The sequence below is a fragment of the Crocodylus siamensis genome, chromosome 1, assembly GCF_052110815.1.
Source record: "Crocodylus siamensis isolate JL-2025a chromosome 1, ASM5211081v1, whole genome shotgun sequence".
Lineage (NCBI taxonomy): Eukaryota > Metazoa > Chordata > Crocodylia > Crocodylidae > Crocodylus > Crocodylus siamensis.
This window is the reverse complement of record NC_143395.1, coordinates 389,444,178-389,463,937: the sequence shown is the minus strand read 5'-3', so window position 1 is coordinate 389,463,937 and position 19,760 is coordinate 389,444,178. Positions and strand designations below refer to the sequence as shown.

General features: G+C 43.0%; 1 protein-coding gene and 1 long non-coding RNA gene across 3 annotated transcripts in view; one reads left to right on the top strand and one right to left on the bottom strand.

The window, feature by feature from the left end:
* CUL5 (cullin 5) overlaps window positions 1-9,345 on the top strand; it is a 57,389-nt gene extending 48,044 nt beyond the window's left edge. For both annotated transcript variants that reach the window (XM_090029739.1, XM_090029749.1), the window contains exons 17-19: window positions 504-622; window positions 2,187-2,310; window positions 5,595-9,345. In XM_090029739.1, the coding sequence (XP_089885865.1) occupies window positions 504-622; window positions 2,187-2,310; window positions 5,595-5,789 (438 nt within the window). In that variant the 3' untranslated portion in view covers window positions 5,790-9,345. The remainder of the gene's footprint in view (window positions 1-503; window positions 623-2,186; window positions 2,311-5,594) is intronic.
* A 3,993-nt stretch (window positions 9,346-13,338) lies between these two features.
* LOC149875219 (uncharacterized) lies at window positions 13,339-19,720 on the bottom strand. The gene is made up of 4 exons (XR_016439420.1): window positions 18,816-19,720; window positions 17,691-17,841; window positions 15,742-16,185; window positions 13,339-14,909 (listed from the first exon to the last, which is right to left on the bottom strand). It is a non-coding gene; the product is annotated as an uncharacterized LOC149875219 (long non-coding RNA).
* Window positions 19,721-19,760: the final 40 nt, after the last annotated feature.

Genomic DNA, 19,760 nt, shown 5'->3' with positions numbered 1-19,760 from the left:
TACAGGACCAAATCATGATGATGTCTTTCAATGGAATTGGTCAGATTCTAGGAACACAGAGGTATCTGCTTAAGTGTATTTTATATAAAAGTAAGTTCATTTTAGGGGGTAAACGTGTGTAATTCACTTAAATAAACAAAAATGGAAGAAATTATACATGAATCATGTAACTAATGGAACTAAACTTATGTAGCGGTGAGTTCATGTACTTAACTCTTTGGAATGCCCTTGTTTATATCAGCTTTGTTTTCTACATCGGTCTTTCAGAAACAAGGTACCATATATCAGTGTGCATTAATATTGTTCACCTGTATTAACTGATTCTTGCCATCAGCATACCTGATATTTTTATGACGTAAGATTATATAATTCCTGCACAAATTAGCTTAAAATATAGCTAATGGTTGCACGTGTTGTTCAGAATGATTGGTGCTGTGTCACTAGCCTGATATTTTTTATTTTCATGGGCTTCTTGCTTTTTTTTTTTTTTCTTTTCTCTATAGTCTCTTGTAGCATTTCCAAAGCTGAAACGTCAGGTTTTATTGTATGAACCTCAAGTCAATTCACCCAAAGACTTTACAGAAGGAACCCTCTTCTCAGTCAACCAGGAATTCAGTTTAATGTAAGATATATGAAAATTAACATACCATGTGCAGAACCTTATTACTAAACAAGTTTATTTTAAACTAATTTCTTAATTGTGTAGTGATGAGATGCAGAATTTGAGTTTCTGCTAACTTGTGGTTATTTGTAGGACTTCAAACAGCACCGATGTGCTAAGCAAATTCCATTCTTCTTGGCTTCCATTTCTTCAGCTGTTACAGAAGCAAGAATGTGTGTGTGTGTGTGTGTGTGTATGTATATGTTCACTTCCTCTTCTAAATAGTTCAATGTTTCTGTGCACTGTTAAAATCAGGGTTGCTGCAGTATTCTTTCCAGAAAGTGGCCGTGTTTCAGTGATGAATGCTGAGATTCAGTACTATTGCTTTGAGATCCCTAAGGCTGAATAAAGTTACAAAAATAGGACCTCTCTAACATGTTTAAAAATGCACCGAGTAAAATTGTTTAGAAGATTTTTTTACCTAATTTTATTATTAATAACTATGAGTAGGACTTGTTGCTTGCCATGGAGGTCACCAGATTCTGAACTTCATTCTCACTGGCTTTTTTGGCCTCTGGGAGTGGGAGAAGGGAGCACAAGGAGGGGAGGAAAGAGATGGTGACAGTGGTTTGCATTTTCCCACTCAGTTTCCTATAGCGGGTTACAGATGCCTCTGTTTGGAGTGCGCTGTTAATTTATGGAACTCATTGCTGCAGGAGGTTATAGAGGCACATAGCATATCCAAGTTCACAGAGGGACTAGACAAACTCATGGATGATGAAACAAAACAGTCACACAGGTATCTTCTGACATCCATTAACCAATGATGGATGACAGGGAGATTATAAACAGGACAGATCATTCTGGATGCACCCTGTTCATACATTCTTTCTCTTAGGGCATGGGGGGGCGGGGGGGAACTATTTTGCAGACATGCCACAAACTAGCGCTGCACCCTTCCTGAGTGCCACTCCAATTCCCAAACCTAATTTTATGTACTGCTCTGCTTTCTGCTCCCTCACTGATCTGTGATATGCTACACCTAGGCTGCCTGTCACTTGTGACACACGTGTTGTGTTACCTACCTACCTACCTACCTACCTACCATCTTCTGTTGCCAGCATCAGAAACAGGATGTTGGGCTATATTTGAGCCATTGGTCTGACCTAATATTGAAGTTGTTTTATGTGAAGCAATGCCAGGGCAATATAGCACAGTAGGCAATACAAGATGACTTTTCAGGTGAGATTTCAAAGACTTCAGAATTAGGATTATTTGTCATCATAACCTGTAATCTTTTTCACATGTTTCTCATAACACACCAGCTTCTATACTGACCAGGGGGCCATCTCAATTCTTTCATCTTGCCTGTATAAAATGCCTACTCGGATCCTAGGTGGTTTCATCAGCTGATGCACATGATTAAGCAGCTGTCAGTGTTACTGCTGCCAGACTCTTGCACCTGTCAGTGTATGAGGAGTGACCTCACTAAGATAATGTTGCTTATCAGTAGGTTTTAATATGAATTCTTTAATGTTAAATGAATGCTTTTTTGGCTTATTTTCATGTACAATGATTCTTTCAGAAAAAATGCTAAAGTTCAGAAAAGGGGTAAGATAAACTTGATTGGTCGATTGCAACTCACTACAGAGAGAATGCGAGAAGAGGAAAATGAAGGAATAGTCCAGCTAAGAATATTACGAACCCAGGCAAGTGAATTTTGACAGAACAGTGTAAATCTGCTCTGGTTTCTCTATAATGTCCTCATACATCATTTCCATGTTGGCAGTTTTCCAGACTTGGGAGATATGACACCAAATAGCTTGTATCCCATTTGTGGGGTCATATATCCTGCTGCAGAAAATCCATTATGGAAGTGTGGATTGCACCAGGAGTGGGGTTGCAAGTGACAGAAATGTGGGGAGGGCAGTGGTGTCACCTGTACAGAGATTAGGAACAATTGCTTTTGAAATGCTTCTCAAACTGTGTGTTTTGAAGCTCATCCTCCTGAACACCCCTCAAAGCCAATCTTGTGATACGATACTCCAAAAAATAGTTTGTACTGCATAACTGAAAAGAAACTGATTTCAGACTTCTTAGTTCTTGTCTCTGTTAATTTTCAGGGAATTAGTTTTAAAAGTTTATCAGGCATTCATGCTGTTTTGAGAGAGAATTTCATGAATTTGTTCAACACAGGAGCAGGTTAAATATTCTGCAACACTATTTAACTCATATGCTATAAATGTCCATAATGCACTCTCATTAAATATAAGGTCTCTAGCCCTCATGGCTGTGAAGAAAACCTTTAGAATTTGAAACAGCTGTCAACTCATCTGTTGAAGTTTGATATACTTAGAGCCTGAAACCCTAGTTTTGAACTACCTTATTTCTCTCATACAGTTAACTTTTTATACTTTGGTCTTTTAATTACTGAATAACTTTTTGTTTCTTTTATGGGTTATAGCAGAAATATCTGGCTACTTATATCGCTGGATGTAGTTGCTATGGAGAGCTTGGGTTTAAAAAGAAAAGGGGGTGGGGAGGAAATGAAAAACTTGTCCCTTCCATACAACAGAGGAAGAGACGAAATTTGAAGAGGGAGATTTTCCCCTCCCCATATCAAATAACTTAACTGCTTTAATGGTGTAAAAATTGACACCTTTCTGTCCCTGATCTACCTGTCAAAATCTCCAGGCAGTTGTCTTTTCTGCCTGGTGCAGGGGGCTGGACTCAATCTTCCGAGGTCCCTTCCAGCTGTACAGTCCTATGACTCCAACTTACTCCATGTCATGCATTTTCAGTGGACAAGGAACATTTGGTTCCTCCATTCAAGAAGTTGCCTAGAGATAAAAAGCTTGACTATGTGAATACTAAGTTCCTGACCCATGTAATAATACCTTGAGATGTGCCACTTCTGATAGCTTTCTGAACAGCTTAAAAAAGAGTTCACAAACAGAATGGCAGTTGGTTTGTTTTCCCTGTAAGGGGCATGAGCAGAAATGCCAAAAATTGCCTGGCCCTCAAAGCATGGTAGTCAAAGCAATTAACTTGCATCTAAAGATGGGCAGTCGAATTAAATTTTAGTCTTGATGATGGTGTTGATTTTAGGATGTGGATTTTAGGAGCTAGGTGTGTGAGCCCTAGTGTATTTTGCCTTCTGTTTTGAAAAAATAGTTTATTGCAGCAGAAAACAATGCTGTGGAAGTAGGCCCTGAAATGTGGAAAACAGAAATAAAGAAACAGTGTTTTAATGGTGGCTCATTTCTCTTTGACTACCTCAGGATCATCAAACATACAGGCTGCAGGCAATGTTTTGAAATGTTGTTGTAAATAACTTTTTTTCCATTTATGGTTTGTAGCAGAAACATCTGGTTACTCTTTGTAGCTGGATGTAGTTGCAGGTATTGGGTTATAGAGAGCTTGTTGCTGTTAAGCAACATGAGCACTGCACATGTGTGCACCATGTGATCCCCATGCTGAACCAATTTTGTGTGCTGGCTTTGGGGCCAGTCCAGATTGGCCTGCACCAGAGCTAGCCACAGGGCTTTGCATGCCCTGTGCCAGCTCCCTGTACCATACATGGCTGGTATGGCCATGCTCCAGGTCTTGTTCTGCAGGTGGTGCATGGGGCCAGTACAGGGCATGCGCTGCATGGGCTCTGGTAAGCATAGACAGCCTGGGGCCTGATCTGGACCAGCCCTGGAGCCAGCAGACAGGGCCAGCCTGGTAGGGTGCCCTGTGCTTGGTCCTTGGTGCCATGTGCAGAGTGAACCCTGGACTGGGGCTTGAATCATGGTGCATGGAGTTGGATTGACTATGTGTACCACACATAGTGCATAGGGCCATTGTGGGCCTTGTGCTGTGTGCAACGCCCTGCTGGAACTGCCCTTGTACTGACTCCAGGGAAGCCTGATCTGACCCACAGACTGGCCCAGCGACACTCATCTGGCCCCACTGAATTTGACACCTCTGGACTAGCCTAGCCTTAGAAAGTGTGGAAGTAATGCTTTTGTGAAAGACTTGTGTCAGAACAGTGGAAAATAGAGCTTTCTTCAGGAGGCTCACTTGCAGCAGACTGACTGTCAGCATTCCTGGTTATGGTCAGCTTTCCAGCCCACTGTTGCTGGCTGCTTAGCAAATCAGACAGCCTGCCTGGATCAACTAGATGTTTGATAGGTTTTTCCATAGAAGCTTTGGTCAGGGCTATTGTGGCAAACTCCATTTGAGCCTCTTTGTGACTGAATGCGCACCTCACAGGGAAGGTCATTTTCATGATGGCAGTGATTTTAGGTGATAGTGAGGGAATGTTAGATGTTAATGGCTGATCCACCTCAACTGTGGATGCATTCTAAATGTCTTCAAAACGTTAACTGAATTCCATCCTCTTAATCATTATGTCTGCATTAAACTGTATAATATCTATCCATCAACTTCTTCACAAGAATTATTCAGTACCCAGTTAAATGAGCTAAGAAAGATAGAAGTAGGATGTGACTTACCATTCATACCTAGATGATTGAAAAATCATTTGTTTCGAGGAATATATGCTACACTGATCTGTAGCTTCTTCAAAGATCTCTACAGTTCAAATCAGCAGAATCCTTCCAAGGGAGAAGCTATAAGGGACAGTCCAAAAGAATGAGGTCACTTCCTGATCTATGAGGAAACCCTGAAGCATAAGTGTTTTCCCTTTGCAGACATGTTAGCAAAACCTGTTATGGTCATTATGGTTGCATTGGGTATAAACGAGGCTTTACCTTGCTTTTCACCAAGACTTGTTTTACAGAGGGCGGTTTATAGATATTTTAGATCCTAAAGACAATATGTAATATGACAGATTAATTTTCCTATGGGAATGTTTTGAAAACTTTTACATTGGTATTGGTCAAATTGCATTGTTTTCTCTCCTTTCCCAAAACCCCCATTAATCCTGTGTTCACTTTTACATGGATATTTTCAAACATCTTTTCTTTTTTGCACCCCCCCCCACCAGGAGGCTATTATCCAAATAATGAAAATGAGGAAGAAAATTACTAATGCTCAGCTTCAGACTGAACTGGTAGAAATATTGAAAAATATGTTCTTGCCACAAAAGAAAATGATAAAAGAGCAAATTGAATGGCTTATAGAGCACAAATATATCAGAAGAGATGAATCGGATATCAACACCTTCATCTATATGGCATAATTTGAAGACTGTAAGATGCCGAGAACAGATGCAGAAGGGTGCTTCAGCAGACAGCTGCAACAGTTTGTGCTGCAGAAGGACTCATTTTGACTTGCATTACATATTAAAATCCCTGCCTTGCCTTACAAGAGGACTATGTTTTGCCAATCTCATTCAGCTAGCATGATGGCATTCCCTTCATGTTGCACACTTTTAACAGCATGCTGTTTTTGTGGGGAAACTTGCATTCATGAAGAGCCCATTGTGAGCTTTTTAAAGTAGATTTGATTTACACCCACCAGGAAGAATACAGGTTTGGGTTTTTAGATGAACAGTACTTGCACAAGGAAGTTACTCGAATATTCATGCACTGAGGAACTGCTATTAGTTTTGTTTTTAAAAAAAAATGCAATTAGGACTAGAAGTAGCACTTTCACTTTGTGTTTTTGGATCAACAGAGTAACATGCTGTCCACCTTTGGTCCTTTTTTATGTATAACATTTGAGAGACATACACAGATGCATCACAGCTGATGACATGTATTTGTTACAATAACAACCTGTTGGCTCAAGCAGTGCTTCAATATAGTAACTGGATTTTTAATATTGACACGCAAGTGATGTAAACATATTTCCAACTTGTGGATGTCTTTTTTTTTTTTCCTTAAGCAGGAGATCACTGTTTTATATTGTTTGCTGTAAACATATGGATATACATTATTTGTTATCTTGCCTGGACAGATGGTTTATTACAATCCATTTTGAAGAGGTGAAGCTTCCTTAGTAGTGAGTGATTCACCTTAAAAACCATGTTGCGTGGCTGGGTCTGTTTATGGTGAACAGAAATATTAAGTGTATTCCATTGTACATTTAATATTTTTCAGATGTTTAAGTATGACTACATAATCTGAATGCATTAAAAAATTGATGAACAACTTCCCCAAATGAGCAAATAACACTCTTAAAGATCCCTGTGTTAAATTTTTCACTGGTATACATGTATAATAGAATCACACATGGGTATTCTGGTGCTTTCACTGTTGAAAAGTCAAATCTCTGTTTAAAAAAAAAAAAAAAAAAGCAAGCAAGCTGCCCTGTAGTCAACAGGAGTTGAAAATGACCCCTGAAGGAAACGTGCAAAGGCTTCATGGAGTTTCTGGTTTGCAGTTTTTATGTAGAAAGATTGTATCAAAATACCTGTTGTGTATTTGGCATTTCAAATGGTACCTCTTTGTCCTTTTTCAACAATCTTGAGTAGCCAGTTGGCAGTAATTTACCACCAGTGTTCTGAAATGTCCCAGCATGTTCTGGCATCATGACATCAGTACCATTGGAATAGGGAGTCTGCCTTTTGGGGTAAAAAAAAGAAAAAAGGTAAGTCATCATCTTTTACTCAGCGTGATTTGAATACTCTTGTTTTTAATGTGCCACGAGGCAGGCTTGCAAAATTGTCCTGAAAATGCTACTAGCCTAGGTACAGTCTATTTTATCTTTCATGGTAAATAAAATGGCAAGAGAGGATGTTCAGTCGTTACAAGAATTGAAAACTTGCCCTAAGTGAGTGGGGATCAGAATTTTTGCATGGTTTCTGCAATGGGTAAAATAAGTGTTTAAAAAACTTCTCTAGATGGATATTTCCTCCCCTTCAAGCAGCTACATGTTCTAGCACTAAAGTATGGGCCAATGTTAGTTCCTTGGAACATTGCATTTTTGAATCATTTTCTGAAGAAATCTTCAGTTCTGAGATCAGCATCATGAACAAGCAAGAGGGAGGAAAAAATGAGACGCTGAAATCTTGTAGCTTGCATTTCTTTATTGATCTTCATAAGTGGATAATATTAACAAATACATTTTACCCTTTTATGTTAGCACTGAAAGATCAGATTCGTAGCCTGACAGTGTTTCAAAATCAAAAGTCAGTGGTGCTTTCTAGTTTGGCAGCAACACACTTTCCACTATTTTCACAGTTAAAAGTTAGTTTTAATAATGGAGATCTTTCTGTACATGCTGCTATATTTTCAGCATTTGTGACTTGATTTTAAAATATAGCTAATTAAATTCTCATTTAGGAATACTAGGAAAGGGATGGCAAAGCCATAATCTTCAAATATTTTAATGATGTGCTGAGTATTTGCGGTTTCCAGTGTTTGACGAGAGCAAATAGCCATGATACACTGTCACACGCAAACAAGCTCAATATGAAACTAGGTAGTCCCGATTCCTAAGCCCTTAGCTAAGTTTAGGGAAGAAATTTGAGATTGACTTTCATAAACTTATGTACCAATTGTTTGTACATTTAAGACAGCAATAAACTCTTACATGCTAGCTATCTGCATACCTCCCCACACACCTAGACTCGCCTCTTTTTTTTTAATTACAACTTTCAAATTATTTAAACGTTCTTCAGTGTTTGGGCAGGGGAATTTTATAATTGACAATGTACCTATGGCATTGTTCAATTTTCTTTAAGTATATATAGGAAAACATGTTACGTGTTTTTAAAAAAATGGAATCTGAAAATCACACCAGCAATTTGCTAAAGATGCAGAATCATATTTAGCATCCTTCATCAGGTCACTTTCACCAAAATGCACTTAAAGCTAGCGTTACCTGGGCATGGGGAGATATGCAGGGTGAAGTGTCTCAAGGGAGGGGAATGTTCAGATCTAAATAAAAATGAGATGTTCTTCACTTGCAATATGGCAATGATGCACTTTTTAAAGTTGAATTTTTAGCTATGAATAAATATCTCCAAAGAGCTAGCTTAACAGGTGCTGCATCTGAAAGAACATGTTGTCACACACTGCCATGATGAATAGGTATGGAATTAACATATAGAAGTGAAAATACAGAAAGTGATTTATCTTTCTCTGTAGGAGTTTCATTAAGAAATATTGGTAAATCCTCCTTTGTCCCAACAACTGGATAAGGTTTCAATTCTGAAGTCTTCCATTTTTCCCTTTTTACTGTTAGTGTCCCTGATATTTACTTATCTAAATCTCTTGCATTTATGTTTGAGCATAGTTACATTTCCAAAACAAATAAATGGTGGCTTTCTTTTCACCTTTTTTCTTAAATTCAGTATAAAATGTTTTGAATACTCAACATTTTACATTTATTTGCATTGGGATGCCATTGTCCTGTAAGGTGCAAATTTAAAAAAAAATACAATTGGGGAAAAAGATTTGATAGTTTTACAGAAAGCTTTGCTATCTTAAACTCAAACTGTTTTTCTGTTTTCATCTAAATGACTGGGATGCTATCTTTGTAAATTCTTTGAGGTCATATTTGTGAAATAAACAATACATGAAAGCTTCCCCTTCATACACTATATGTAGTCTGGAGTGTTGAGCAAACTTGAGTTCCTGAGTTGTAATAACTATCTACATATGGTATTTACAATTTTGAATGTGTGCCACTACATACCAAGATGATAATGCTGTACAATTTTGAATGGTAGCAGTTTCTGTATGGCAGTCCAGCTGAACTATTTTGATGTACTGCTTAATTTTTGAATTTTATTTTTTAAGTTGTATAATTTATTTTCTTGCAAAATAAAAATGTAATATAAAAGACTATTCACTTTTTTAGCAAGATATTTTGGTGTCAATCCCTGCAGTTTTTTTAAGTTGAAGGTCATATATTTGGAAATACTAGTGTGCAGAATATAACCTAATTCCAGCTTCCAGTGCCTTTATGAGGTGATCAGAGGACTAAAAGAACTGAAAGAACAACATTTTAAAGTCTTTTCTTGCATATGTAGTTTTGGTTTTTTTCCGAGTATGTGGGAGTATAGTATATGTAAAGCTATTGGAGCTTTTCTATACTTTAGGAAAGTAAATCCTAAAGACTTAAACAAGTGGAATTCAGAAATCCTAACCAGGCACCTAAGTTTCTTTTACAATACATTACATTTTACAATACATTTGTGAGTAAGAACAAATAAATGAAGGGGAGGGTGTCTGAAATCCTGTCTCCTACACTGCAAATTGGGGTTAGACACCTATGTGAGACTAGGGTTTACAGCCTGAAACCCTGTGCTGCACCTAAATCATCCCTTTGGGCATGGGCAACTATTTCACTCCTTTCTCCTGAAGCACAGCTGGCTGAGGAGGAGGTGAGTGGTGACTATGTAGTCAGAGTGAACATTGGCAACTGTTTGGAGCAGTGGGCCGCTTCAGAGGTAGACGGTCACTTCTGACTGATTGGCTAGCATCGCTGCTGCTGTTTCTCCTGCTAGTAGTGCTAACCTCCCACAGACTTGCCACAGATTTTTCCTGATGCCAGGGTGCCCCAAACATCTGGACTAGTGGATTGGATCCAGTTGCTTGGCAGGCCAGACACAGGCCATGGACTGTAGGTTGCCAGCCTCTGGAATAGAGCACTTGTCCAGGAAGTGAAAGATTTTGGATGCCTGTGCATGACCACAGAGGCTGCTCTGACGTGCTGTAATTACAGTGTATCGGAGCAGATTCAATTAATCGAGCCTGCTGGAGTGTGGTAGCAGGCATCAGCATCCCCATGCTTAAAAATGATGGCGGGGCACTTGAACTAAAGCTTGTCAAAGAAGCTTTAATTCAAGTGCCCCCGCTGCCATTTTAAATCCATAGTGATAAAAACATTCTGACATTGTGGGCTGCCTGAATCCTTCGTAACAGAAGAATTGCTCTTACTTTTTTTCTGTAGTCGGTATTGTCACTGCTTTAGGCTTTGCTGTTCTGCTTCAAGTTGTGCATAGTGCTGTGCAACCAAGAATGCAAAATCCATAAGGCCAGAGCCACAGCAAAGAACATGGGAGCACTCTACAGCCCAGTAATAGGACCACTCCCCTTGTGGAGGGGAAGAAGCCTGGTTTTCAGTCTCCACTTCCAATATATGTATTTAATACAATAACTTATTAACACACAGTACATAAACAGTCCATGGAGCAGTGACCAGAATCCAGGTATTCCCCCACTGTCAGGTGGATGTCCTTATCACTGGGTTTTTTCAGATGCATATTCCACCATTAATCTGGAATTCTTTGCTGTCCAGTGGTCTGGTTTCCAAAAGGAAGGGGGAGATTGCTACCATGGAGCTGAGGATGGCAACCCAAGTAAAAGACGATAAGAAATTGTTTTTTAGATATAGAGGGAGTAAAAGGAAGGCCCAGGGAGGAATAGGACCTCTGCTAAATGGGCAGAAACAATTGGTGACGGACAGAGGGGACAAGGCTGAACTCCTCAACGAGTTCTTCGCCTCAGTGTTCCTAAGCGAGAGGAATGACAAGTCTCTCACTGGGAGTGTAGGGAGGCAGCAGCAAGGCACCAGACTTCCATGCGTGGACCCTGAGGTGGTGCAGGGTCACTTGGAAGAACTGGATGCCTTTAAGTCAGCAGGCCCGGATGAGCTCCATCCGAGGGTACTGAAGGCACTGGCCGACATCATTGCAGAGCCACTGGCGGGAATATTTGAACGCTCGTGGCGCACGGGTCAAGTCCCGGAGGACTGGAAAAGGGCCAGTGTGGTTCCCATTTTCAAGAAGGGGAGGAAGGAGGACCCGGGCAACTATAGGCCAGTTAGTCTCACCTCCATCCTTGGCAAAGTCTTTGAAAAAATTATCAAGGCTCACATTTGTGAGAGCCCGGCAGGGCAAGTTATGCTGAGGGGAAACCAGCATGGGTTCGTGGCAGGCAGATCGTGCCTGACCAATCTAGTCTCTTTTTATGACCAGGTTACAAAACGCCTCGACGCAGGAGGAGGGGTGGATGTCGTATACTTGGACTTCAGGAAGGCCTTTGATACGGTATCCCACCCCATACTGGTGAACAAGTTAAGGGGCTGTGACTTGGATGACTGCACAGTCCGGTGGGTGGAGAATTGGCTGGAGGGTCGCACCCAGAGAGTCGTGGTGGATGGGTCGGTTTCGACCTGGAAGGGTGTGGGCAGTGGGGTCCCACAGGGCTCGGTCCTTGGACCGATACTCTTTAATGTCTTCATCAGCGACTTGGACGAGGGAGTGAAATGTACTCTGTCCAAGTTTGCAGATGACACTAAGCTATGGGGCGAAGTGGACACGCCGGAGGGCAGGGAGCAGCTGCAAGCAGACCTGGACAGGTTAGACAAGTGGGCAGAAAACAACAGAATGCAGTTCAACAAGGAGAAATGCAAAGTGCTGCATCTAGGGAGGAAAAATGTCCAGCACACCTACAGCCTAGGAAATGACCTGCTGGGTGGCACGGAAGTGGAAAGGGATCTTGGAGTCCTAGTGGACTCCAAGATGAACATGAGTCGGCAGTGTGACGAAACCATCAGAAAAGCCAATGGCACTTTATCGTGCATCAGCAGATGCATGACAAATAGGTCCAAGGAGGTGATACTTCCCCTCTATCGGGCGCTGGTCAGACCGCAGCTGGAGTACTGCGTGCAATTCTGGGCGCCGCACTTCACGAAGGATGCGGATAATCTGGAGAGGGTCCAGAGAAGGGCCACTCGTATGGTTAAGGGCCTGCAGGCCAAGCCCTATGAGGAGAGACTAGAGGAACTGGACCTTTTCAGCCTCCGCAAGAGAAAGTTGAGAGGCGACCTGGTGGCTGCCTATAAGTTCATCAGGGGGGCACAGAAGGGAATTGGTGAGTATTTATTCACCAAGGCCCCCCCGGGGGTTACAAGAAATAATGGCCACAAGCTAGAAGAGAGCAGATTTAGATTGGACATTAGGAGGAACTTCTTCACAGTTTGAGTGGCCAAGGTCTGGAACGGGCTCCCAAGGGAGGTGGTGCTCTCCCCTACCCTGGGGGTCTTCAAGCGAAGGCTAGATGTGTATCTAGCTGGGGTAATGTAGGCCCAGCACTCTTTCCTGCTTATGCAGGGGGTCGGACTCGATGATCTATTGAGGTCCCTTCCGACCCTAGCATCTATGAATCTATGAATCTTAGTTTGGTTTACAACTCAGTGGTTAGCATTCTCTTAGGAGGTGGAAGATGTGGTTTGCAGCCCCCTCAGGCTGAGGAGAGCCTATAACTCGGGTCCCCATTCTCTGGGCAGGTACTGTAATCAGTAGGCAAGCACAAAATGTGGTCAGTGGCACTATCGCTTGTTCTGGTATATTTGTTTTGAATGAACATAGCTCCAATTCATGTGGGTGAAGCATGGCCCGAGCATTTACCTGTGACCCCTGTGGGGCATGTGCAGGGAATCTAAAATGGCATGGGGCACATGAGGAGTGCCAAGCTGCTTTGCTCTGCCAAGATAGTACTGTGGCTGGACATTCACAGGAGCTGAACTTTCAAGTACTTAAGTTTTCTGGCAAAAGTGTAGGTGTCTACAGACTCAAGTGCTGAAGTATTATGGCAGGGACTTTATGTATCGTTCACTTGGCTTAGGCACCTACATTCTTCTAGATGTACATCAGATGTTTAAGTGCTTTTTTCCCCCTCTTGAATCACCTGGCATTCCTTTTTAAAAATTAACTGTAACTTCACAAGGGAAGATTTATGAAATTGGGAAATGTGGCAGAAAGTTCTCATTGTGGCTCAAGAATTTTTACTGCATATATTTAGTTGATCATCTTTTTTAAATGTATGCACCTCCATGAAAGACTTTGGCACATCTTTGACTGCTAGATACTTCCTGAAATACTTCACACAGCAGAATCTCAGATCATAATAGCTTTTATGATTATTTGATACCGACAAATTAAGGGAACCTTTTGGATGTTGATACTACATGCATAACATAAGTCAAGGTGCAGGAAAACAACACAGGCACTGTTACTGCTGTGATGCGGGGGGGCGGTATTTGTCTGTCATTGCCTTTTTGCCTGATTTTAATTATTTAAAGTGCACCATGCTCTTCAGAATGTCCTATGCCTTCTGGTATTTTCCAAGTTCATAATTCTTTCTACTGAACGCTTTTTTTTAATAATTCAGTGCTCGTAGCTGTTTTCAGATTGCTGCTTATAGATGGACACCTTCACACCCTGCTTCCAATTCTTCTCAACTGTTTAGCAGAGGTTACTGCTGGGGGTCCATTGCTTGTCCTGTGAAATCTTTTGGCAGTACATGTCTGCTACCCCCTGCCAACTAGTCAGCTAAGCATGATGGTGATTTTTGTGCAATTTATCTACTAGATATATTTTTATAAAAAATGCCAGTATTGTAAGCATTGGATAGAAACTGTCCTAAACTTCTAACTTGGAACAATTTTCAGAATCAAGCAAGTTATGCAAAGGTAAAGGGATCTCAATTTCAGTCTTATGAACAACTTAGTTCCATAATACATTTGACTGTTCCGCTCTTATTCCTGTGGTATTATATCTAAACTTCCTTGCTACGTTTTGGCTAACGTAGAATTACTTACCATGTGTATTGCCATGTCACGTGACCTTCTACTTCTTCTAAGATCTTACCTAAATTGCATTCTTGGAAACTCTAATCTCTGAAATGTCCTGTGGACAGCAGGAGTCAGATCCTCTGACACAATCTAGGGAGCACATGACACTTGGCACCCTCTTCCATTTTTTTCCATTAAGCTTCATTGTATGCTGAGTTCAGTTACCACAGTGCACTTCCTGCACTTCATTGGTGTTGGCAGTGCGACTGTGGGTGTCCTAGTATATGAATTGTTTGAAATTGTTCTACTGTTTTATAACGTGCTTTCAGTGGCTTTTGGATGAAAGGCAAAAGCGCTATTGAAAGCATGAGAATTATGTTTAGTTTTTTTAACATCCTTCTTCACTATTGTCATTTTGAAGAGGTTTGGGGCATACTTTGGTCTATTCTGATTCACTGCTATTCATCAAGTATAAAATTTAAACTCCTTTTTGCTTCCTTAATTCTAGATTTTAGTTTGTACCACAGTCCATAGCAAACTGATATTTACGTAACTCAAATCCCAGTGTAAACTAGTTGTATTTGAGACATGTCTGCTTCATGACTAAATCTTGGTTTACAATTTGAAGAATTCTTAGGTAACTTTATTTTTCTGTTTTAACATAGCTTGTCTTGGGATCTTATCTTCTAGTCCACAGAAATTGCTGTTCATTCTGCAGAAAACATTGATAAATTACCTGATACACTGGCTTACCTTTAAGATGGGTACGGAAAGCTTCTCCTGTGTTTCCTGACTCATGCTTCTTTGGTCTTCCAGGTCAAGAATTATTCTAGGGTGACAAAAGAGACCATACAATTTTAAAGTATATTCAATTTTAGCAGATGTTTGCTGAATTAGAAAACACTTCTTTTCATAAGTGCAGTCTGCATTGCCACATGGCTATAATGCAACCAAGAAATTGAATGATACTTGTAAACTTGGCTTTTGTTTGTAATTTTGGCTCATTTCAGAATCTAGTATTAGAACACATACCCATTTCACATTCTTATACTCTAGTTTAAAAAATAATGCTAAAGACTTAAATTCTTTTTAAAGCCAATATCTGAACTTATTCGCATATCTGTTTGTACATGGTTGGTGTCAGAGATGTGGCTCTCTATCAGAAATTGGGTTTTTAGTTGATTGTTATCTTTTTAAAAAAAGATTTAAAATAAAAGCTATTTTCCAGTAATTGTCCGGGCCTTCCATCTTGTTACAAGGACTCAGGGGGAAAAAAGGAAGAATCCTGCTGATATTTATGTAAGTCCTAAGGTTTACCTTCTAATCTAGAGAGCTTCCTGTGTTACAGACCAAAGCAAAGGCTGAGGCCAAAGTTTGAAAAAGTAAGTTTGAAAATTGCACCTTGCCTCAGAAGGAATCCAGATAGGAAGCAGTGGAAGAAGAGGAAAAGAAAATAATACCATCATTGGTGATTGCTCACCCCCTTCACACCCTGTCAGGATATTTCTCCTGCTGAAATATAAAACCAGCATTTGGTATTTGAGGGGACAGTTTTTACCACCTGGTGCTGCTTCTAACACCCTATATCCAACGGAAGAATGCTTAAATTAGAAGAAGTCCAGCGGCTGATGTGAGGATGACAGGGTTGCTGCCTTACTTGCCTTTGAGGGTTTTAGATGTGGCCGGTGGAAGGACAGGGTTTCTCCCAATAGACCAGGATGCTGGCGAGGGATGAACAGAGTACAGCAGCCAAATATCCTGGGAATTTGCAGTAAGTTATCATGGGACTGGTGAGGAACTTGGGGGGAAGCCCAAAGAGGGCCTGATGGGCAAAGTAATACTTGAAAGTAGGTAAATGAAAGGAACTGGCTGAATGGTGGAGACTAGTTTCAGAAGGTCGTCGTTGTCGTCTTGTGTCCTGTCCGAGATCGATGATGGGTATTTAGCAGAATTTGCAGATGTGTTAGAATCTGACAGGGCCGCGAGATGAGTGCTTCTGCTATGGCCGCTGTGGCAGTCAGAACTCTTCGAAGGTCTGTTAGTCCTAAAGGTTCAGCGGGGGAAGTATGCACCCATGTTTCTAGGCAGTTGGCTCAAATAGGATTCTGAAAAAAGGGAAGAGTAGTTTTCTGGAAAGCTGACCATCAGAAGAGGTCCCCCTCTCCTCCCCACCCCACTCCCCATGTCGTATTTACATTTGGAAATGTCGCTTGCAACAAAATGTGAACCACTTTTCTGTGGGTTGCAAAACATACTCTACAAAGGTGGAAGTTGGATAGCTGGTCCTATGTGAGTAGCCCTGTCGGGGAAAGGGCTTGGTCTCCAGTGACAGTGTTTCCTGCTGAACCTCTGGGTGGGGCACACACCCCTTTTCATTTTTACCACTTGTTTTTAGTATTTGCATAATAACATTTTTTGTTTTAAGTTTTCCTTTCCTTTTTTTCTTTTTGCTCCTGCTGCTGCCGCTGCCACCACCCCAGTGCAGAGTAACATTAAAGGATATGGCTGCTTGTAACTTGCTTGGGATTAAATGAGTGTGTGCACTCCTTTTTTAAAGGCCTTCTAAAATATCCTCTAATCTCCAAACAGTTGGCAAATCTCTTTCAAGGCTTAGGGCTACTGTCCATGGAGAGGAGTACAATAAGGTACCAGTCGTGACCGGAGCTCTTTTACTACTCTAATGCCAACATTAACATGCCAAATGTGCCTCCAGCTGACTGTAACAACCCCCTAATTTTTAGTGTAAAACAACCAGAAGCAGTCAGGCAAGCATGAAGGACATTGATCCACATGTGCAACAGGAGAGAGCAGAGACTATCCTCAGGCCCATTTGGACAGTGTGGTACATGAATGGTGGGATAAAGCTCTGGGGAAAGCTGTATCTTTCCTCTGTTGTGGCACTGTAGAAGAGAGATGCTGGCAGTAGGGAAGATGGATCTAAAAGGTCAGGAAATAGGACACTTGAACCTTGGGAATGATGGGAAAATTCTGATGGAAGGTAAATGCTGACTGGTAGAGTATGAACTTTTGAAGTATGACAAAAGTAGTTTCCCCAACCACCTTTTGTTAAACTCAGGCAAAGCAGGAAGCAAGTGTGGTTTAGGGAAGCGAGAAGGGTTTTCTTGACAGCTTGGCTCAGTTTGGGATCTCAGCCCACACAACGGTGTGGAGGAGGACTTCCCAGAGCAGGGAATGGTAGGGGGACGCTGAATCTCTGCCTGAAGGCTGGATTTGATGACTGCCTCTAACTAACTCCTGGGCAGAGGATTTCCAGGATGGAATAGAGGGAAGTGTGCGTTTGAAGGGAAGGACCAGCTGTGTTGTCTCTTCAGGTGGACAAATTGTTACTATAGAGCCCTAGACATGGTAACCAGCCCACTAGTAGGAAAGCAGCTGCAGGGAGGGGGTGAGAGGCAGCAAAAGGAATCTGGCAAGTCGTGTGGAACCAAGGCAGCAGCAGAAGAAAGCATTGGGAGCAGCCAGGCAGCTGCTAAAAGGCAGACGTGAAGCAGAAGGAATCAGCATGTCTACACTGAAGCAACCGGCACGCATCACATCACACTTCAGAGCTGGAAACAAGCCAGTGAGGCACAACTGCTCCCAAGCTTACCAGAGACTGAGGTTTTGAGAACGGTGGCAGAGCAAAGCTCTGGAGTGGCCTCCTCGGCATACTTCCCAGATATGGAAATATCTGAGGGAACAGGGTTGCAGCATACAACTGCCATGGTGTAGATACAGCGGGTACAGTCCATTGAGCTAGCCTTGGCAGAGAGAAGTTGGTTAGGTATCGGGGTTAATGTAAGAGTACAGGCAGCCCCCACTTAGTGCTCTTAATTGGTTCGAGAAAAACCGAGCGTTAAGCAGAACAGTGTTAAGTGAAACCCATTTTCCCATAGGAATTGGTGTAAATAAATAAAATTCATTATCGGGGTGCCTAGAAGCAGCGATGTGAGCACCTGGTAGCTCAGAGCCAGCTTGGATGGTGCTGTACTGTTGCTGCCTGCCCATGCCTGGGCTGCAGAGGCAGTGCTGTTGGTCCCTTCCAGGCCAGGGGGTGGTCATTGCCACAGTCATGGTTCCTCCAGGCTGGTTCCCCCTTCTCCCTGCTGACATAGCCCAGCCTGTCCCCATAGAGCCCTGCTGGCCCTGGCCCTGGGGCACCAGCGCAGGCCCTGCACTCATGCCCACTCGCTGCCACTTGCCTCCCTGCTTGCTGCTGCCATTTATTTCCCTGCTTTCCCACCTTCCTGCCTGCCCACTCTGGCACCATGTGCCTAACTGTTGTAATGAAATTTGCTGAGCACTAAGTAGAATCGGGTATGAATGTGAAATGAGTGTTATAGTGAAACAGCATTAAGTGGGGGTTGCCTGTAGTTATGTTTATACTATGCTGGCAATATTTTCCTTGCTTCTAGCTTTTCTGGCTGCCTCACTCCCCTGGCCCCCCCCCGCCATGTCAGGGGATTGTTTTTTGCCTTCCTCAGAGTCACTGGGTGTTGGCTGCAGCCAAGACGGGATGTTCACTGGGGTGTGCCAGTGCTCTTGGTGGAGCTAAAACCTGAAGGTTTCTGGTTAGAGCATGAGCAGGCACAATGCAGCCTGCCAGGCATTCTCTCCTGCCTGCGGAACCCCTAAAAATTTAGAAAATTAATACTGATCTGGCCTGGGCTGCCTGTCATGTGGCCCTCTGGCTTGCCAAAACTCAGTAAGCAGCCCTCTGCCTGAAATTGCCTACCTCTGGGTTAGAGGGTCACCCTCCCTTGTCACTGTATTTGTGGTTAGTAAGGAATTGTGCTGACCCCATCCGTGGTTGGGTTGGTACAGACTGAGGGGGTGAGGGGGAAGGTTGTCTTCGGCAGCGGGGCGGTGACTCTCCTTTGGATGGCTCAAGTGTATTTTAACACCCCTTGCAGCAGCACAACACTGGATACTGCCATCTATCCCCCTGCTTTCCGGGTGGCAGGTCTAGTGTGTGTAGCAGAGCTGCGGGTGTGATTGTAGCGATTCCGAGAGCGGCTGTGTAGGGGGCGGTTTGGAGAGGGATGAGCCTGCTTCAGGCAAGGGTTTGTACTCGGTGTCTTCCTGCCCCAGGGACAAGGGGGCTGGACCCCACGATCTCCCGAGACCCCTTCCAGCCCTGGTGTCCATGAAATCTGGGACCTTCTCTCTGATCCGTGCGGGGCAGAGATGTGTTTACGTGTATCCGGTGTTGCTAGGGCCTTTGCTTGTTGACTACAGCCCAGGCGGGGGCTTGGGCGCGGTGTCGAAGCTCCTGGCTCGGGGGTGTTGCCTCTGCTCAGTGTCAGCCTTGATGCTCACTGTATATGGGGTGAGGCTCTCGACCCCGTGGTCGGCTGGTCTGGAGCGATGGGGTGACTGTGGCCTCTTCCTGGGCTCCCCGCAGCACGCGTCGGCCACGTGGTTCAGAGGCAGGACGCGGGCTGCCAGCGCCGAGACCAGGGCTGTGCGGGGTGTTGGGACCGGGCGCACCCTGCTTGCCCCGAGGTCGCCGCCAGCCCGACCTCGCTGTGGAGAAGTGACCCGGCGGCAGTACCGCGGCCGGGGGTGGTGCCCGCTTTGCCTGTGGCCGCCTCACCTCGGCCCGTCCTTGCCGCCCGCGCCAATGGGAGCGGGCGGCGATGGCCCGCCCTTCCCCGCCGCCAGCCAATCTGGGCCCGGA